Here is a 17,123-nt window from a genome sequence, read left to right as displayed (position 1 = left end):
GGAATCATGTTATGATGTGAGAATCTCAACTTTCATTTTTTTTAAAAAGGAAGATTCTAGATTCTTAGTCAAGAAGAAAACCTTGGAAATATGAGCTCTAAAGGCTTAAAAGACAGAAAGCAAAGAAAAAGAATCCAAAAAATATCTTTTCTGAAAATCTCATGACTTTTGGCCATTCTTTTTCTTTTTTAGCCTGATTTTTCTATCCTGATACATCTGTTCCACCTCTTCACCTAGGAATTACAACCTGAATGGTTATAAAATGGGAGGGAGAGACCATGGGGGGAATCCTGCCTTATTGAAATCAGTGTGGATTTTCCCCATTGACTTCAGTGGGGCAACAATTTCACCCCATATTCCTAGCCAAGCTGCTGTTATGCTGCTGCCTCCTTCCAGCTTTATAGTGAGGGAGCTGATCTGTTCTTGTTTCATTTCTTGAAGGCAGTGTCTATGCAGCTCTGTCTGTGGTCTTGGGCTAAGGGTAGGACATTTACCTGCTCCCAGTTCTGCTCCCTTTTGCTATGCTGGCTATATAAGCTAGACAGGCAGGATGCTCCCGTCTCCTCACAGTTTAGCTTGGGAAGGAGGAGAGTTGTATGATCCTCTCCTAAACTGCTGTCGCACTTGGGAAACCCCAGAGGAAGCCTCCCCCATCTTGTAGGAACAGAAGTGGTCCACTGGAGGCAGGCAGTATTTTATAACCCTTTCACACCCGTGGTGTTTTCCAATGGTGCCAGCATCATCAAAGGGAGGCAGCTGCTAGCTTTTAAATTAAGTAAAGAAGTCTCTGGAGGGAGAGCTAAGAGACCTGTCCCTTCAGCAGTTGTACACAGACAAGGCTCTCATTTAGAACACATCGAAGATTTGTTTTGTTTTTAAAGCTGCACTTGGCTGGGGCCTCCAAGGAGATTTGCCTATACCCTGCAGGCCTGTTTGACCTTGGGTGGAGGAGCAGATGCAGGAAGGAGACAGACTGATGCTCTCTGCTGCTTCCTGCCATGGACTACAAGCAGCAGCTTTGAAAGAAAAAGAAAAAGAAAAAACACCTCAAGTGAGCGGTTGTAAATCCCTTGCTAAACTCATGTCCGGGATAGGATTCCTACCTGTGTCCCCTTGCGGCAGCACTGATTTGCTCCACTGATTCCATATGTTAGCAGTGTTTTATACTAATCCTTATAACGTACATGAGACAGGTGTCCTATAATTGGTAATATCTGTGAGATAAACTGAGTTATCATACACATTTGAACATATTTCCTATTCTCTGTCTACTATTCTACCTCCCCCATTGCAATTACAACATGGAGAGCATGGAATCGCTAATATATTTTAGCAACATGCTTAAGACTACATAGAAAACTTGAGAATCCATACAAATTTGCAAAATATTGAAATAATATTATGGAACAAGCCCAAGGGTTACCGCCCAATACAAAATGCAGAGTGGCCTCCCTCCCCACTGGACAGCGAATGATCACTGCACTTGGTGGAGAATGTGGGCATGATCCCCTCCCCTGAGATAAGGGGATGAGCCAAGGACAGCACTAGACAGAACTCCGTCACCCTCCCCCAGTTTGGGAAGGGTGAAGATTGAAAAACTGATCAAATGGCTCGCTGAGAGCCAACAGCAACAGCAGGTGGGACAGCACCAGCAGCAACAACTACTGCAACAACTAGGGAATCAGCAACAGCAACTGATTCGAGAACTGTGTGCTTAACTGAGCAGCAGCAACAGTGCTTACAGTAGCTTGCGGCGCTTGTGCCGACCCCAGCTGGCTCCAACACCAGGGATGCAGCAGCCCCGGCTGACACCACAGTGCTGGTGCGCTTGGCGAAAATGGGCCCTTGATGACGATCCAGAAGCCTTCCTCATCATTTTTGAGAGGGTCGCCTCGGCAGCCAAGTGACGCCTGGAGCAATGGGCCACCCTGAGAACCCCGACTAAAAGGACCGCAGAATCAGAGACCCTGTCCCCCTGGATGAAGAGGTTGACCCCGGGCAATCCACTCAAGAAGAGGCCCCGAATTTGGGGGTAGACTTTATCCGGGAGCAACGGGAGGATCCCTCACTGAGTCAGCCTATTAAGAGCTGGCTTGTGTTAATGGGACCATGACGGAGCCCCTCCGGGGCAATAGTATACCCCAATTTCAAATTGACTGAGGACTGCCTTTACTGGATCACCCTCGGACACATGAAACCCGAGCCCAGCTCATGGTACTCCGATGACACCAGCGTGCAGTCTTGCAGCTTGCCCATGACGATCCAGCGGCTGGGCACCTGGGTCATGAGAAAACTCTAGCACGAGTCCTCGCCTGAGTCTTCTGGCCTGGAGTGTACAGGGAGGTGAAAGACTTCTGTGTCTCCTCCCTGAGTGCCAACGAGCAACCCCAAGGGGAGTATCAAGGGAACCTTTCATTCCCTTGCCAGTGGTTGGCACCCCATTGGAAAGGATCACCCTGGACCTCATAGGGCCCTTCCCAAAGAGTGTCATTGGATTCCAGTACATCCTGGTGGTCCTAGATTATGCCACTCGGTTTCCAGAAGCAGTCCCCTTTTGGAACATCACAGCCTGAATGATTGCTGAGGAGCTCTTGAAAATCTTTGCCCGAGTAGGCCTCGCCTGGGAAGTCGTAACAGACCAAGGCACTAACTTCATGTTGAAGCTCCTTTGCCAAGTCTGTAGCCTGCTGGGGATAAAAAAAAATGCATACATCCATATACCACCCACAGACGGATGGCCTTGTGGAAAGTTTTAACTGAACACTGAATGAAATGTTGCAAAAGTTCCCTCTGAAAGATCTTCACCGGGGGACCAACTTATCCCACTCCTGTTACTGGGAACTTATAGCTGGGAGCAAAAAGGACTGCTAGACCTTATGCGGGAAAACTGGAAACAAACACCATCTCCCTCACAGGGCCTCCTCCAGTATGTCCTGCAGCTTCAGGAGCTGTTAACCAGGGCGGGGAAAGAGAACCTACAGAGTGCTCAGAAAGCACAAGAGCAAACGGATAATAAGGGAGTTCGGGGAAGGACCTTTGATCCCGGCGAAATGGTACTGCTCCAACTACCCTTTGAAAAATCAAACCTCCTAGCACGCTGGCGGGGGCCTTATGAAATCATTCACCATATCGGTCTGCTCACTTATGAGTGTCCCAATCCAACCAAAAGAAACAAAATGACAGATCTACCTTGTCAATTTGTTAAAGGCAGGACGGGAGCGCAAGGAGCTGTTAATTGCCCCGTACCTAGTAGAGCCAGAAGGCTTAGGCTAAAGCCTGCTCCCTGCTCTGCCCAGCAGAAAGGGCTAGCGCTCCAGACTGTTAAATACTGCCACTCTGCCAGTCCCAGCTGAGGGGCTGCAAGCTAAAGACTACTCAGTGCTTTGCTTCTCCCGAGGGTGGGGACAAGAGCACCCAATTATTATTTCTTGTTTGCTTCTGTTAGACAGGCCCAGACTTAGACTACTTAAAACTCAGCCCCGCTAGTGTGACCCTAGCCCGAGAGTTACTGCCCAATACAAGAGGCAGAGTGACCTCCCTCCCCTCTGGAGAGCGAGGGATCACTATATATCCTAATACAACCAAAGGCAGAATATAGCTCTAAGACTATTCTAAACATTTTTTAAAGGAAGTTAAATATATGTAAGCAGATAGGCTTTCAACACACAATTGTAAATTGTACTGAGCAAGTAGGCTGGTTATTTTAACTCATAACATGCAATTGTAAATTGTACTGGGTGAGCAAGCTGGTTATTTTCAGTGCTTGGCTTTCTGCTTTGCATTTGACAGAGTTAATTCACTGCAGGCATTCAGCTCTTAAATGGAGTCTGCTGTAAGCATGTACAATAATTCAGTCAAAAAAATAAGACAGATAGCTCATGTAATTCTTTTTTCCAGATTGATAAAGTTAAGATTAACTATCCAAGGATTATAAACACATACAATAATCACCCCCCACCAAATTAATAAATCTATTATTACAGAACTCTTGTTTTCCGGGCCTGTTGACAATCATAGAACATTCCCCTAGAAGCTAACTGTACAGTATATCATTTTATTGGATTTATTTTTAATGAGACAGAGGCTTTTCTTAAACAAAAATTGTGTGCAGTTCATTTAAAAATGGACGTCCTTGGGAATATTAAATTCATGCTATCTGAGCTGTGAATATTAACGTATTTTGTCTTACAAATTTTAGGTGCATCATTTTGACAGCCTTTCTTCAGGGCCAATATATTATGTGACATGAATGGGGTCTCAAAACCAGATATTATGGAATAATAATCTGTTGTAGCTTTCACAGTAGTGGGGGGGGGGGGGGGAAAATAAAAAAAAAAAAAAAAAAAAAAAGTAAGACTACTTTTCATTTTATTGTGTTTGCTCTTTTAATGCCATTCAGATTTTTATTCTTGTTGGTTTCTATTTCTTATAACAGCCTGAGCAATCCACTAGGTGACAGCCTAATACTCCTTCCTATACGATACATGAAAACAAGGAGATAGTGGATTTTGAATGGTTCACTTGATACACACAATAACCAAACACTGAGATTTCAGAGACAGGTCACTCTTTGTTTAAACAATATCGGAGATAACACTGATTTTGCAACAATTATGTTGTTTTGTATATTACATATTAAACAGATTGTTTTGTCATTACAAAAGCCAAACAGTGGAACAAAAGTTTTAAAAAGCATTTTAGGAAATATTGTTCACAAGGCATTTTGAGGTACAGTCTGCTGATGCTGAGTAGACTGAATAGACAATATGCCTTTAGCATTTTGTATAGGAGAAACAGAAGTATATATTTTCAGTGAGTTTTTTCCGCCAGGATGTGCTATAGCATAATTGAAACATACCTAGCATTATAACAAGGAAAAGCCACATTCACCAGTAGTGTAAACAAATAACAGTTACATCCCAGTATAAAACGTTTAGTGACAGCAGAATCGGCTTCAAACCTTCCAAATTCAAAACCAGAGGAACAAAACAATAGAAACAAGTAGGGCCCACACCTGCAAGATTTCTATACATACTTGGCCTTATGCCCATCGAAGTCAAAGGAAAGACTCCCATTGGTTTAAAGGGCATTGACTGAGACCCAGAGCAACCCAATAACTTTTCCAGCCTTTCCCCTGACCCCAGGATTATCCTGGCTTTCTGGGACTGTCCCATCTCATTATACTGAAATATATACATTTTCAACTCTTCAATATCTATTCATTTTCCCAAGCCAATTCCATCTTTCAGCTACCAGAAACCATCTCTCAAACCTCATCCCAAACCACTCCCCATGGTTCTAATTTTGAGATGTACCATTTTTCTATTTAGATAATTTGGTTCGCCTGCATTCATGTAAAATTCCCACTGACTACAATAGGGGTTCTGCATACAGATCAAGCAGGGTTGGGCCCATAATACATTGAATGACCAGCAAAAGATGGGGTTATCTTAAACTGCAACCCCCCCCCCCCAACTTATTTATTCATTTTAATTTCAGTTTGATTTTATCCTTGCATTTTGCCATTGCATTTGATTTTTAAATAAAACCTATTAATATTTAACACAATTTTTTGCTCCTAAAAGGTATGAAATCATCTCACAATATTATCTTATTAAACAGGATATAAAAATAATCCTACTGTGTTTTATGCAAAACAAAAAGTCCAGAAACTTATTTATCTAATAAAGAACAGAGGGTAGGAGGAGATTTGACTTTGTTTTCCCTAATGCTGCCCTAGAATAGTAAACAAAATTAGTAAGTTCCCAGTAATACAGTATATTAATACTGTAAATGACTATTGTAATTTAAGACCTATTTTTTAAAAAAGTTCACAATCATTTACATGTTGATTAATAATAACTAAGAGCTTCTTTGTAACAGTCTAGGTATCAGGATGCACATTGTTGCAGGTTTTGTAAAATTAGTTACAGTGGGTGTGTGCCCAATAGCAATAGGTGATTTTGAGTGAGATGTGAACCTATATTTTGATTATGTAAGAGCAAGCCCAAATCTAAATACAGTACCTCATCTTGATCAAAAAGATATTTTGCTTTTAACTAATCTATATTGATATTTGCCATATTTTTAGTGTTAATATTAATAAAATCTTAAGCCTGATCCAACTCTCATTGATATCAATGGGAGCTGAATTGTGCCTTGAAGAGCAATATTGTTTAGTGATTTGTACTTATTGCAAGCCTGACGATACTTTTCAGACTATAAACCTTATATATAAATAAAGGGGTAACAATTTCACTCTGACCTAAACTGCAGCTACTTCTTTGAAGGGATGGCAGTTATTCTTCAGTAAAACAGTTATTACAGAATCAGCTGCACTACATAACGGTTTTGGGATCAGGAAGGGAAGAATATCATATTCAGTTAAAATAAAAAGGCGTTTAGGTAGGGAGAATGCAATTACCTCCATATTGGAATACATCCAAGACACTGAGCGCATACCCTTATCCTTTGAAAAAGTGCCATGGGCTCACAAGTGGTCAGGATCTTGGTATTTTGTTTAATGTGAAATAAAACACCTAAAAGTTTCCTCTAACACATGCTTGAAGCATTGGTTCAGGAGTCTCACTGAGGGAAGAGTGCCATCTACTGAATCACCAATACCATTTCTACAGCACCTTCTCTTTTCCTTGGAGGTTTCCAGTCAAGAGCCCTGCTTCTGCAAACACCTAATCACATGTGTAATTTATATACACATGTGAATAGTCTCATTCGCTTCAAAGTTATGCACATGGGTAAGTCTTTGCAAGATTAGGGCACAAGCAAGGACATGCTCAATTTGTGAGATGGGACAAAATCTCAGCTGAAGTTGGTATGCCTGCAAGCCAAAAAATGGCAACAACAAAGGGGTATGTGAAGAAAAAAAAAAAAAAGTACCATAAATGTAATATAAAAGCAATTTTTAAAAAAATAACTCAGTATTTGTTATTGAACCTTCAATGTAAAGTGATCTACCCAATTCTATCCTACATATGTTTTCATGTGCATTCAAAGCCCATGAAATAACAGGATCTACACTGATTCTCTAAAAGACTCCATGACCACTTTTAAAAGATTGTGTATAACTAACCCACTTGTCTGTAGGAGGGGCCAAATCTAAAGCTTAGACCTGAGTACTCTGCAACTAAGCATAAAACTCTTATATAAAAAGAAGACTAAGAAGAGAGTTGGAACTGTTTTTCAGTTTGCGTGGGAAATAATCAATTCTGTGCTTTCATATTGTTAAACATCTATGTTATTGTATATCCTATGTAAGGCACCAGAATTTCCCCAGGGCTTTAAAACTTACCTAAAATGTGCCTTTATGTATCAGTGGAAATAGGTAGGATAATTTTTGGGTCAGACACAGTATCCTCTTTATCCATAGCTATTAATTAGAGTTGAATATATATTTGACATTTCTGACACACTTTCAGATGTTACCAGATGTCTGCACTTTATCTTACATTATTAATGCTCACTTATTTGTGCATGCCATGTTACAGAATAATCAGAGGAGGTAGGTTTAAATGCTAATGCATGCTGAAAAGGTATTACCAAAATTCTGAAGAGATTAATGTCAAATTTCTATTCCTAGAAACCTTACTTATAATAAGTTTCTTTTCTTAAATATCAAGGAGACTAGAGATCCACAAATGTTAGCATTTTTGTAAGAACATCTGCAGAATTAAAGATGATGCAAATTACTTACAAGATATTCAGATGAACCTCTGTAGGCTTACAATTTGAAGAAATTCGATCAGCTATGCAGCTGTTATGTATTATTACTGTTTAAATAAATTAAAAACAATTTGAGAGGTATATATCCAGTCCTAGTAATTATTCTGGAATAATACTGTATCTGTTTACTCAGCTAAATGATATGCTATAAGTCTTATTTGTGTATTTGAAACAGTATGATCTGGACAACTCTTGAAAGATTCCACTGTATCTTCTATTCTATAAGAAATATCCATAGTTCCCAAAGGATTTCTATAAAGGTGAATAAATATTATATACATTTTACAGATGGGGAAACTGAAGTATACAGGGGTTAAGTTACTTTGTCCAAGGGTACAAAATGAGTGCATGGTAATAGAAATCAAGTCTCTTGAATCTTAATCCATTGCCCTATTTGGTAAATGTTTTAATTTAAAATCTAAATAAGAAAATAAACCTCCACAATACATAATAGATCAATGTGTTACAGAAGTATTCCTGGCACACTTTGAGAATGACCTAAATAGAACAATGCATAGATCTGGGGGACTAGTCTTCCAGGGATGTATGGGGAATGGATTTAAATGTATAACTCACAAAGTGAGATACTCAGGTAAATCTCCTACTCACTGTGAACACAATACACTTCTCTTCTCTGGACATCATACATACTATCTACATGTTACAAATTCAATTCATTCTTGTATTTTGAGACAGCCTGTAAGCATCACCTCACAGCAGCGCATTAAAAAAGTGATCTGTTTGTGCCAAAATAAAATTCACAGAATATAACCAACTTTATTTAAAACAAGGGTCAAAATAACGTTTTACAGATCCATGTAAACCACCTTGTTTTCAGGTGAAATACACATTTTTTATGTACTAAAGATCGGTCTGGTCATGGACTTGTGGTATTGCCATTCCTAATTCATGTGATCAACTAAAATACACATTTTAACACAGGAAGTCTCACTCTCATACACATGAAAGCTATCTTATTTAACAAACCTTAAACGGAACAAACAAAAAGTATCTTCAGAATTATGTTCTTGTTTATTCTGCGGGCTTTGACTACTTATCTCAGGTCTTCTTCATCTAATTTATTTAAATGTCAGACTGCTTACTGAGGTATAAGAACTTTCTATGACCTTTCCACAGTTTGGGCCATTCCACTGTGTGTTTTAATTCTAGAGAGGAGGGATGATAATATGACTCTGCTTTCATTAAGTGAAAGATGGCATGAGGTCACTGACTGCACAGGTTGAGAAATTGTTGTTGAATAAGTACTGTTCTCAGAACACTGACTATGTGTAAACACAGGAACTCTGGGGGTGCCTGGCAGTGACTTCATAGTTGGGATTGCTTTCTAAAATGGGTTTAAATTTAGGCATAGATTGCGGTTATCTTCTTAGAGTAGGCAGACTATTGGTATGAAATTTAACACAAGATTGGTTTTTATAACCTTTGAATTTTCTGTGTAGTTTTTATTTGTTTTTGTTTTTTTTCTGGGAGCATGCAAACCTGATTGGTTGATGGGGCAGGAACACAAATTCTTTGTCAAGAACTAAACTTTTTTCTCAAATTTTATACAACAGAGAAGGTCTCATTTGCAGTAGCGGTCTCATAAAATGTTCTCATTTGCAGCTAAACTTCTATTTACACCTCACCCAACCCCCACGCTCTAATTTAGCATTAAAAACTTAGAAACTGAATACACACAAAGCTTTGATGTGAAGCAGTTAGGAACATTTCACACACAACTCACCTGACACAAACCCACAAGGACTTGAGAAGTTAAGCCATTTAATAGTAGATACTCTTCAGTCACCCACAAGCACACATCATTACTATAACTGTCATACCATGCACCACATCCTTAACTTTGCCCTCTAGGGATGCCATCCTGTCATCTCTCCCTTTAACTGCCCTTCTGTACACTACCCTTTACCAAACTACCCTCTCCCAACTCTACCAATTACTATTCCAAACTTCCACAGCAGCTAGCGGGGAGGGGGGAAATAATCTAGTTAAGGGGGATGTGCAGAATGGTGACAGAGGGGCAGAAATGAGATTAACATGCATGGTTTGGGGTAATCAAAAGATGTGTGCCTGTGTGTGGAAGAAAGGTTAGGTAGAGTTACAGTACTGCCAACCACAGGTGTTCAAAAATAATGAGCTAGCCCCCCAAAAGCTTTTGTGCGTTTTTTTAACCTTTGGGGTTTACTTGGGTCATGTTTTCAAGCTTTTATCTGCAGCTCTGAGGATCAGAAACTGTTTTGTTTTTTTAAAGTGAGAATCACAGTTTCCCATTTATTCACATGACTCTGGGAGCCAGTGCATTAAGAAAATCATCAAATATGTTAAAATCAGGAGAGCTGGCTTACCTTTTCGTTACCATGCTTTAGTGGGTGTTTGCCAGCCATGTTGTGCGTATAGCAACCCCAACTACTTCACAGGGAAGTTCTCTGTGTATACATGATGTATTATTATCACTTTCTGTATATTTATTATTAATTTGTCATAGATGTTTTGGAGACGGAAAGTTGTTGTTAAGCAGCAAAACCAGTATTTTTAAATAATTGAATAGCTTACAAACTTAGTTTTGCACAACCCAGGCTACTACACTTGAGTAGTCCTCAGGAAATACTTCACGTCACGTGCATAAACCTTTACATTATTTCCTCTAACTTTTTTTGTTTTTAACTGGCCACTGCTTGCTATAGGGTTACGATGCCATTAATAACTATATTTTCCCTAGTGTGTTCCTTTGACTGTGGGTTCCTTGCTTGCTGCATGGATAGCTGCAAGTTCCCCAGAAATAGAGTGAAACTTTGCTCAGAGCCCACCCAGGCATTACTCAGGACAGGGGGCTGTTCGGCTCGAGTGTGTCCTAGACAATGCGTCTTCCTTGGAAGGCAGCCCACGCAACACCTTTCTTGCGCCCCTCCTAAGCAATAATACACCAGACGGCTGGAGCCAGCTCTGGCGCTTTGCTTTGCAGCCTTGGTGCCTTTGGCAGCAAAGGGTTAAGTGATTGGACCCGGGAGGATTTTTGAAGCCCTATACCGGGAAGTTCCATTTGCACGGGGGGAGGAGGGATGGAGGGTGAGACGCGGCATGTTCCATTCTCCGCGCACACCCAGCCCGGCCCCTCGCTGGTTACCTTTCGGTGGCGTTACACGCTGAGGCTTCACCTCTCAAGCTGCGGGGAGACCTGGGCAGCCTGGTCCCGTGCCACGCGGCGCGCGCCTCTCCGCCTTGGGCGTGCGGGGCTTGTCTAGGGGCGGCTCCTTTAAAGTGTCCTCGGGCGGCATCAGCCCCGCAGCTGGAGCAGGGACCAGGGGGACCCACGGCGGGCGCGAGCCGCCAGAAACTTCAGACGCTGCTCAGAGCCCCACGGAGACGCCGCGGTGCCCAGCCCCCGCCGGCTACTGCTGCACCCCTACCCTTGCAGGAAGGGAGGCGAAGGAGCGGCTGCTGCTGCTCCTCCTCCCGTGGCTGCACTAGGGGGCCGGGTGGGTGGGTTGGGGGCGGTGGCCCCAGGAAGTTTTGTGCTCTCCTCTCTCTTTTGTGTCCGTCTCCGGGAAGGGAGAGGTCTGCATGCCCGCTTGCAGGGCAGAGGGGGGAGATGCAGGGCAGGGTGAGGAGTTGCTGCTGGGGTGACCCTTCTGCTGCGCGTGACTCCTGCAAGGCTCTGCTGCTGCCTCCGCTCCTGGCTTTCCCCCCCAAGTGATGGGAGCGAAGGCTGCTGCTGCTCCACCTCACTCTTCCCTCCAGCCTGCCACAAGCACCGAGCCGGGGCCCTCACTCAGAGCAGCCGTCACCCCTGCGCCTGCCTCGGATGCCCAGTGACTTTGTGTGGCTCAGATCGCAGCAAGCACTTCTTTTCCTCTCTCCGCCTGCCAGGGTGCTGCAGTGGTTTATGGTCTCGGAGGGGCAGTGCTCTGTTGGGATACTTGCAAGTGGCCTGGGTGCTGAAGGCGAAGTCCCAGGCTGGAGAAGCAACTTGCGAACAGGGCACAGAGAATCCAAGCTGCAGAAAATTGCGGATCTTTTGTTTTCTTCTTCGCTTTTGATGGTCCCAGGAAGTGTCAAAGCCCCTTCTAGGAAAATCCAGGGCAAGGGAGAGAAGTTACAAGACTTGGGGTGCTGCTGACAATACCTTCTGCGGGGAGTGCTCGCTATTAACTCCTGGAGGATTAGGAAACCTTGCTTATATTAAGCTTCTGTGGATTTACAATCGGAGGGGGCTTTTAATTTGTATTCCTCCCCCCTCCCATTTGGCATGAGACTATTTGCAGGCGCCACCTGAGGACAATGATCGCGGAGTTTGCTCACTTTTACCTCTTTGGATTAATATGTCTCTCTTCAGGTAACCACCAAAAATAGAAAGGAAACCTTTTACATGCCAAAGCTTAGTAAGGAGCGCTCTCTCTCTCTCTCTCTCGCTCTGTCTCTGAGTTCTCTTTGCACAGCGTTATGCTGGTTTCACTCACTGAAGATGCTTTTTCCATTCTGTACTTTGGAGCTCCAGCCGCTCTCTTTTTCCGTTTTAAATTAAGTTTGCTCTCGATCAGATCATGTGTGAGAAAATGCTTTTTTTTAAAGGGGGAGGGGAAGAATAGCCTATTTTTTTCCGAGTCTCCAATATTTCTAAATGGGTTGCTTTGTAGACTGCCTGTGATTGAACCTGGAGTCCTAGGGACGGGAAACAAGAGGGAGGGGAGGATAGGGCTTGTGTCTGAACAAATGGCCTTGGATCGCCTGGGATCTTTTAGCACGGACTTTTCTTCCCCCTCACCCACCCTCGGCAGCAGCAACGGTCTATTAGTTGTTTGATGTAACCTAGGGTTGTAATTAAAACTGATTATGAAGAAACTGCAGGAAATAACTCACATCCTACAGTAGGAAGGAACTATTTGTTCTACTTGGTTGGGTTTAGATATAGATTATAGGTATTACAAAGAGGGAAATTAGTGTGTGTCGGGGGCTTACACAGGACACGTTTTTTCTTGCATCATTAATGAGCTAGGTCAGAGTTCTCTCTTTTGAAAGGGCTATTAACAATTAATAGCTATATCTCTCGTGAATTTCTGTAGGAAGCTACTTTCAGGCCACCCTTGATTGAAACATACAAGTATTTTGCCAAACAAAGCTAATGACTTTCTGCTTCCAAAGCAGCGTGCAGTACTCCTCGGTTTAGCCCTCTCCCGGTGCTCAGCCTCTTTCAAAAAGTTAGATCCTGCTCTCGTGTGGTAACTTTTAGACAAGCTACAACGTGCATCTCGGAGGCTGTGGGATCTGTAGTTACATGAGTGGCCCAATGTATAACAACCGTGAATAATGTGTGTATTGGGGAGGTTGTTAAGTCTCTTCACGTCGCATGGCCAGTATTTCTCTCCAGTACCCTTTGCTTAGTGAGAGAGTGGCTGGAATCATGGCACCCATGTTAAAATAATTTAGTCTGATTACTGAAATTCTTAATTCCAACTGTGTGAAATCTATCCCCGATCAGAGGTGACACGAAGCAGTCTGGCGAGGAAAATGAACCACTTCCTATGTGCTAAAAGGAAATCCCCGGCAGCCCGCTGCGGTGTAGACGTTTAGGTTCGGGCTGGAGCTGGCGCCCGGGCTCTGGGACCCTGCACGGGGGGGGGCTCCTTTAAAATAGGGCAGCTGGATGCAGCTCTCTCGGAGCTGAGCAGGTGAATGGGTTAAACCTTAAATTCCATGTCTGTTTCTCTCCCTGTCGCTCGGATAATGTAGCCATCCTAACAGTTTTCATGTCTAGTTGATTGAGTGCTCTTTGCCACCGAGCTGGATGCAAATTGAAGGCACCGAGAACAAATCGCCCCACTTGCCTCTTCCTTTCCCCCTGCGTTCTCAATTTTAATTTATAGCCTCAGATTGCTTTGAGATTATTTTTCATTCACCTTCTCTGTTAAAGTTTATTCACGTGTGTAGCGTGAAGTGCCAGTATGATAAATGGAGGAAGGAGAGATCACTGAAGAGATAGGGGGATTAATGGTCATTAGTTACTGTTTGAGCTGGATTTGTGTGTGTTGGGGCATTTTATCATGCCTGTAGATTAAAGATAGGATTATACTAATAGGGTATCGTTGATAGAGAATTTGAAAGTGAACAAAAACTGCTGTCTTTAAGTACCCCATCAAGCGGTGCTGGAGAATATATTATATAGACTTTGTTCATCATGATTACTGTGGTTTTTACTATGATATTCACCTATAATTAGTGTTTGTCCCCCACACTGGATTTGCAGTTTTAAAAATAACTTCAATTTATTTTTTTCTTCTCCAATGAGTTTATCTACTGTTTTTACCAACTAACACTTAGACCACATTTGTCTGTCTGCAAATTTAACTTGCAGCTCCTTTAATCGTATATCAAAGTATGATCATGAAAGTGCAAAATCTAATGTATCAAATTCAGCAAAACCTTGTCCTCTAGTTTAGATGAATTAGAGGGACGCTAACATGACCAAGTAGGAGTTTTTATCTTAATTGATTTTTATGCAATTGAAGATGATCCAGATGAGTGAGTAAAGTTATGGTAATACAAGGCACCTGATTGGTCAGTGAATGAAAACATTTTTGAAAGATTTAAATTAAATACAGTGCCTGAAGAATTAAACCTTAACTTATTACATTCAATGATAAAATGCTTGTTTATAGATCATATAATTAATTTAACCATTACAAGTTTGCTGCTAAGTATTGTATTTTCTTGTACTCTTTTTAATGTGTAAAGCTCTGCCTTTTTCTTTAAAAGGGAGGGACTCTCTGTATCCTACTGCTATTGTCCTGCAAAAAATGTTGTTGCTCTCTCTACTTTGGATTTATATGCATTCTTCCATGTTAGCTTCTTCCCAGAAGAGATAATTGGAAGAAAAAATGTTTATGGTTCTTAATAACTTGTTCTGTGTAGGTCTTCTCTGTCAGCTGTCTGTACCAGGAAAACTTACTTTCATAAGGATAAATTGAGCTGGGACTGTACCTGGATGTGTCCTTTATTCCAGGTTAACTAGCAGATTTCCCTGTCTAGTTTTTGTCCCTTCTTTCTTTTCTCCTACACAAAATTCCCTGTATCTGGAGCAACAGAATGAAATTAACTTGATTGATTGCAGATTTTTTTCTTGATTTTTTTTCATGCTGAAGAAGTGTGAAAATTAGAAGAACTGCATTTATTCTCTACTTTGGGGACTCCAAGATTTAGGGAGACTTGTCACTGGTGAATAGGAGATAATGTTTTCTTTTAAGTTTTGTGGAGTGTTTTTTAGATGCAGTTAGTCAAAGAGCAAGATTTTTTTTTTAAAAGGCCAGCCTTTGTGGCTGGAGGTATAATGTGCCTGCAACTTAGGTCACTTAGACATCTAGTAGATTGTGATCAGGTTTTTGAACTTCAAAATGTGGCTGTAAAACTGAAAGTTTAAAGCCAGATTTGAAAATGTGGCACTCAAAGTTCTACTTTCATATAACCAGTGAGTTCCACTTGGCCCCGCCTCCTTTTTTCTCTCTCTCTCTCTCTCTCTTTTTCTCTCAAAATGGAATCCAGAAAAGGTTCAGAAGTGGTGGGATTTTTTGCTTGTTTGTTCCTCCTCTCTGTCATTACAGGAAGCTGGGTTTTTTTTTTTCTTTCTAAATCTGCTCTTGCTCCCACTGAAGTTAATGGACTAAATCCTGTGGCCTTCAATAGAAAAAGATATGCCTATGTGGCACTCTCAAAGGCTAGGGACTGAAAAACTTGTCAAACAATTTTTAGCCAGGAGGATGGTTTGTGGTGGAAACTACTCGCCAATGGCCAATATAAAACTGGGGTGGGGGGATATAGGATGAGAGGAGAGGTTCCCGCTAGCAAGATCAAGGTGCAGTTTATTGGAAAGAAGCACAGGTGTTGGGAATGGTGCTGGGATTTTAATGGCCATGTAATCTTCTCTGATGCTCCTCCTTGCACGTCAGCCTGGGGCTAGTAGATATTGGATACACTTGAAATTTGAATTACTCATAGTGCTGGAATGAAGGAGCTCTCCTCCCTCACACCTCCATCTCTGTTTTAGTCTCCAGTCAAAAGGATGGGGGAAGAGATGGAGTGTAAGAGATATGGCCACTGTCCTGAGTAATCCCCATTCCCTAAACTTTGCCCACCCCCTTCCCTATTTTTTGGGCAGTTCCTAATAGCTCATAGAATTCTCATATCTTTCCCCAGCAGGAGTAGGAACATCAAACTGATATGACTGAAAATGAAAGCTTTCAGTTGTGGAGACTGACTGACTCACCATACACTCTCTTGCCAGGAATCAATTCATACAGCTGTGTTTTTAAATTCATGCTCAAGGCTTTAATGATCTCCTGGGCAGAGTGAGAGTTTGTTACTGGCTGGATTCATGAGTCCACAATGGAAATCCTTGCATTCCTACAGCATGCTCTATTGCCTGGCTTTCAAGTGCATCCCAATTTACTCAGTCTGCTTTCCCTCTCATTACCTGGTTATTGTAGGATATACAAGTTAGTGCTCTTCAATTAGGATTGGTAAATTTGATGAACAGGGAATTTTTTGCCTTTTGAAATAGCTTTATGTGGTCGAGTTGCCTGTGCAGGCATGGTTTTCATTGATAGTTCTAGCTAGTAGAGGACAAAACTGGTTCCTGTATTCCATTATAGGAAAGTTTTGTTTGAGGATTGATAGAACAGGTGGGAGAAATCTGAGAACCCAAAAAGTCTGTGCCAGTTGGTGGTCTACCCATTGGATGAAGTAAACCAACAATGTTTAGATTTTTCTGCTTCTTCAGTAAGGAAGATGCTGACAAACTTCCCAAAATGCTTCTGACAAATGATTTTCTCCCCTTGAACCCCACCGTTTTCTATCAATATCATAGGAAGAGGTAACTTAAAAAAAAAAAAGTTAAGTTGTAACTCAGAGGATTACTAGCTTTTTAAATGTAAATTTTTCTAATGTAAGAATTTTACAATTTTAAAACTAACCTATACATGAAGATAAGTATCTCATCTCTTTAACACTAATACCTGAGGGATAGTAAAAGCTTATCTATTTTAGTAAATAGAATTACAGTAATTCTTTCAGAGGAGGGCCTGAGGGAGTAGAGCTAGCTTTAATGTAGTCAAAGTTGTCTGCACTAGCATTGTGGTTGAAGATGCAATGACTCCAGCCTAAGTATGAGGAGACCAGTCACACATTAGTAAATTCTTTCTTCATAACAGAACACAGCTTTAAATACCCAGTTGGCCATCTGGTTGGAAACCACTTACTCATAGCCAATAACGCTGCTACCTGTGGAGATTTAAAAAAGCATAACAAAAGAACCCTCTTTTCTTTTCCAGTTTGGATTACTGTGGTTTTTGTTATGGTTCTGTTGTCAAGGGAGAGAC

General features: G+C 41.7%; 1 protein-coding gene across 4 annotated transcripts in view; it reads left to right on the top strand.

Annotated features, from left to right (window-relative positions):
- The window catches only part of ROBO1 (roundabout guidance receptor 1), a 1,048,580-nt gene that overhangs the window by 600,502 nt on the left and 430,955 nt on the right, over positions 1-17,123 (top strand). The window contains exon 1 of one of the 4 annotated variants that reach the window (XM_024198740.2): positions 11,253-12,091. The exons of the other annotated variants lie outside the window; for them this stretch is intronic. Within the exon in view, the coding sequence (XP_024054508.2) occupies positions 12,037-12,091 (55 nt within the window). The 5' untranslated portion in view covers positions 11,253-12,036. Of the gene's footprint in view, positions 1-11,252; positions 12,092-17,123 lie in introns of those variants that run through there. 4 annotated transcript variants of the gene reach the window in all.

This window comes from Terrapene carolina, unplaced genomic scaffold, assembly GCF_002925995.2.
Source record: "Terrapene carolina triunguis isolate 2854851 unplaced genomic scaffold, T_m_triunguis-2.0 Scaffold38, whole genome shotgun sequence".
Classification (NCBI taxonomy): domain Eukaryota; kingdom Metazoa; phylum Chordata; order Testudines; family Emydidae; genus Terrapene; species Terrapene triunguis.
Note: the sequence above shows the minus strand (reverse complement) of the source record. Positions and strands in the feature narration are given on the sequence as shown.